Source organism: Lactuca sativa, chromosome 8 (assembly GCF_002870075.4).
Source record: "Lactuca sativa cultivar Salinas chromosome 8, Lsat_Salinas_v11, whole genome shotgun sequence".
Taxonomy (NCBI): Eukaryota; Viridiplantae; Streptophyta; class Magnoliopsida; order Asterales; family Asteraceae; genus Lactuca; species Lactuca sativa.
In genome coordinates this window covers 256,496,406-256,499,568 of record NC_056630.2, presented here as the reverse complement: position 1 = coordinate 256,499,568, position 3,163 = coordinate 256,496,406, and the positions used below count along the sequence as shown (strand labels likewise).

Here is a 3,163-nt window from a genome sequence, read left to right as displayed (position 1 = left end):
AAAGTCAAATTAAAGGAATAGTGGACATACAGCAGCCGGATATGATTTCTTGTCCGAAAAACTTCAAAGAGAAATTAATGCAATGACGTCTATATTTTTGTGTTATTGTTAGGGTTCTTGCTTTATTTCTATGTTTAAATCTTATATAATTTGCGGCAACTTTTGGTGATTTGGTTTGATGCAAAATTATGTCTAATGAATAATTATAAATGTACTTTTTATGTTACTGAATTTATTTATTTGTTATTGATTTGGAATCTAACAAAACAATAGGTGTCCATATAAGGGTATCCATTTAATAAATTTGATATAAACTCTAAAAACTTTGGAAATTAAGGGGTCCATGGACATCCTATATATAAGCCGTTTCCACCTCCAATCATCTCCACCCTACCGATCTTTACCGAACAATCTTATTTATTTATTTACAAATAAAGACCACCTATATTAAAAGACACATTAATCATTACTATTCGATTGCTAGGATTGGATTGAAGAACAAAGATATTACTTGCGACTTTATCAAATCTGGACGCCCATACCCATCTCCATTGGAGTACATAAATTGTGCAACTCTAGCAAGGTTTGTAGCACCATTACTAAATTCCCATAAAAATCGACACTTTGCACCTCCTCGGGCTTTATTAAGTTTCTTCCATGTCTTGTTGATTAATAATTCGATATACTTTCTAGCTTCTTCTTCAGTTGCACCAGTCTCATGCATATAACATTGAATTGATTTTGGATTATCGCCTCTTGCAATCTCATCCTTAAATACATAAAAGAAGAAAAGTTTAAGATTAATTATTTCTATACAGGTATTGAAAATTTCACATAAAAAATACTAATATTGTTCTAATATTATCCCCAAATGAAAGTATCTATTATGATTAACTAACAAAGAAATAATTACCGAGGATGTCCCTAAGTCATCAGCTAGTCGTAATATTAGGGATGAGTAGCGAACGATATTTTCAGCTCCTTCTATGCCTTGCAAGATTTCTTCTGTTGCACCGATTGATGTCAAAAAACTAAGATGCATGAGTATTACAGGAGCCCCTACCGATTTATAACCATTCTCTAAGTACTCTTCTAGTGTTGGTGTATGTCCACTATGGTGCCACCGTACTTCTACTATGTATGAGTTGCATAAATCTGCCCACTACAATGTTACCATTCCAGAATACAAAAGTAAGATTCCAAAATCACACTATTAATAACCAAGAACGAATAGGATAATTTTGTAGTTCAAGAAGATGGATTAATCTATTACTGTTTTCTTTAGGTAAGGAAGGATGAAGAATCCGGTTTGGGTCAAAGCATTATATGAGATGTGGTTCATCGAGTTGTAAAATCCATGAAAACATATCTTCATATAATCTGGGAGTTCATCCACCAAATTGATATCCCATCTACGAATTAGAAACTTCTTTAAGATCATGTGAAATTTGCTCAAATTCTAGTTGATAAACTTGTATTTCTAAAGGATGAAAGAGTGGTTAACTAACAATTACTTGTTTATAGCATCGGTAAATTGATAAAGTTCATCCAAAGTACCATACACATCATAGACATCATCAAGAGTGGTTATTAAGGCTCCAACTGTCAATAGAGTTTTCCTTTCCTCACTAAAGTGCGGTAGGTAATTGATTCCAACCGCCCACAACAAATTCTCAACCAATCGGTCTCGGGCAAAACTTAACTTTTTTTCCCAACATATATCTCTCCACCATCTATACATTTCAGAAATCATGATTACTTTATAGAAAATCATTTTATAAGTAACAAGTCAACGTGAAAAAAAAATAGACAAAAACGTTACCTTGATGAGTGTTTTAGATCTTCAAGGTGGATAGCTTGAACCATATTAAAATCCAATTTTGCTAGCTCAACCATGGTTGGATTCATGCTATTTCTTTTTTCATACTCCTCAATGTACCATATTGCCTCTACCCTTGGTACTCTCCAGTGTAGTGGAAGCTCTAAAGCATGAGTTACTAATGATGATAAATTTTCAGGAATGTATTCAAAATTATCTTTGAGATATATGGTGGTGAAGTCTCTAACATGGTCCAGAATGCTTTCATTTTCAAATGAATGATAAGAAGCCTCGTACAAGTTCAGCATGCATATCATATCCTCGTATAAGTGTGGCTTAAGATTTTCAATATGGTCCTTGAAGTTGCAAAATATCTCTATTTATATATAAAAAGAAAATTAATGGAAAATATAAGCTTGTGAGTCGTCTTCCATGAAACTTGACATGTTTCAGATGATGTAAGTAATAAAAGTACCTTCAGTGACATAATAACCATGTTGTCTCATTAATCTAAAACCAAGAGCTTTAAGATTGAGATTCATTGAATTCCACTTATCGTGAGTATGGTAGAAATTGTGATAAATCTTCTCCAGGAGATAACTTATCTCATAACGAAAATGATATGCTATTCCAAGTCTCTGTAAATCATCAATCAGTTCAAGGGTAGTCAATGGCTTTCGGACATTACCTATCAAGGCCTTCACTGCTTCCATCATACTATCTCTTCTTGACGTGTAATCATTTCCCTATGCATGTAGCTTAAATTTTTTAATAAACATTCAAAATGAAAGTAAGTTTAAAAGGGAAATGGTTAGATAAATACCTTATATTTGATAGGGAGTGACTGAATATGATCAAATGACCATAGAGATGGCACATAGTTTGCTGATCGTCTAACAAGGGGTTGAGTTGTTGTGCTTGAAACTGAATTGGATTGTGATGAATATAATGTCTTGCAAATATTAAAACCTTTCCTTTTGGCATAAGATTTTTTGTAAAATAGCAGAGTTGAACGGGAAAAGAAAGACACTAAAACCAATGAGAAACACATATCTCAAAGCCAAGGACTACAATTGTACTGATGCACACTTTTTACGGTCACTGTGAGCTATTTATAAGCCCATTGCTCATTTAACTTTATATATGGTCCAGTAGTCCCCAAACACCAAAATTATCTTGTTTCATTGTTTTCATGGCGAATAATATCAACTATTGGGTTAATTTAGTAAAAGCAATTAAGTTTTACATCCAATTTTTATTGGGTTTTTCTTTTAACACACCAATCTAGTGGACACACCAATCTACTATAGGGTTATAGGTTTTTAATTTACACACATACACCTA

The 3,163-nt window shown here is 33.0% G+C and overlaps 1 protein-coding gene across 1 annotated transcript; it reads right to left on the bottom strand.

The window, feature by feature from the left end:
- Positions 1-368: 368 nt before the first annotated feature.
- Positions 369-2,888, bottom strand: LOC111903570 (R-linalool synthase QH1, chloroplastic). The gene is made up of 7 exons (XM_023899338.3): positions 2,643-2,888; positions 2,295-2,565; positions 1,823-2,195; positions 1,515-1,733; positions 1,274-1,412; positions 914-1,162; positions 369-769 (listed from the first exon to the last, which is right to left on the bottom strand). Exons 1-7 carry the CDS (start codon positions 2,868-2,870, stop codon positions 470-472), a joined length of 1,779 nt encoding a protein of 592 aa, XP_023755106.1. The 5' UTR covers positions 2,871-2,888; the 3' UTR covers positions 369-469.
- Positions 2,889-3,163: the final 275 nt, after the last annotated feature.

Excerpts from the sequence above, each read along its gene's own strand:
- LOC111903570 (XM_023899338.3), bottom strand. The coding sequence starts at position 2,870 with ATGTGTTTCTCATTGGTTTTAGTGTCTTTCTTTTCCCGTTCAACTCTG. Across the intron at positions 2,196-2,294 it reads TGGTTATTATGTCACTGAAG|AGATATTTTGCAACTTCAAG; the intron begins GTACTTTTATTA and ends ATATATAAATAG. Across the intron at positions 770-913 it reads ATGACTTAGGGACATCCTCG|GATGAGATTGCAAGAGGCGA; the intron begins GTAATTATTTCT and ends TATGTATTTAAG.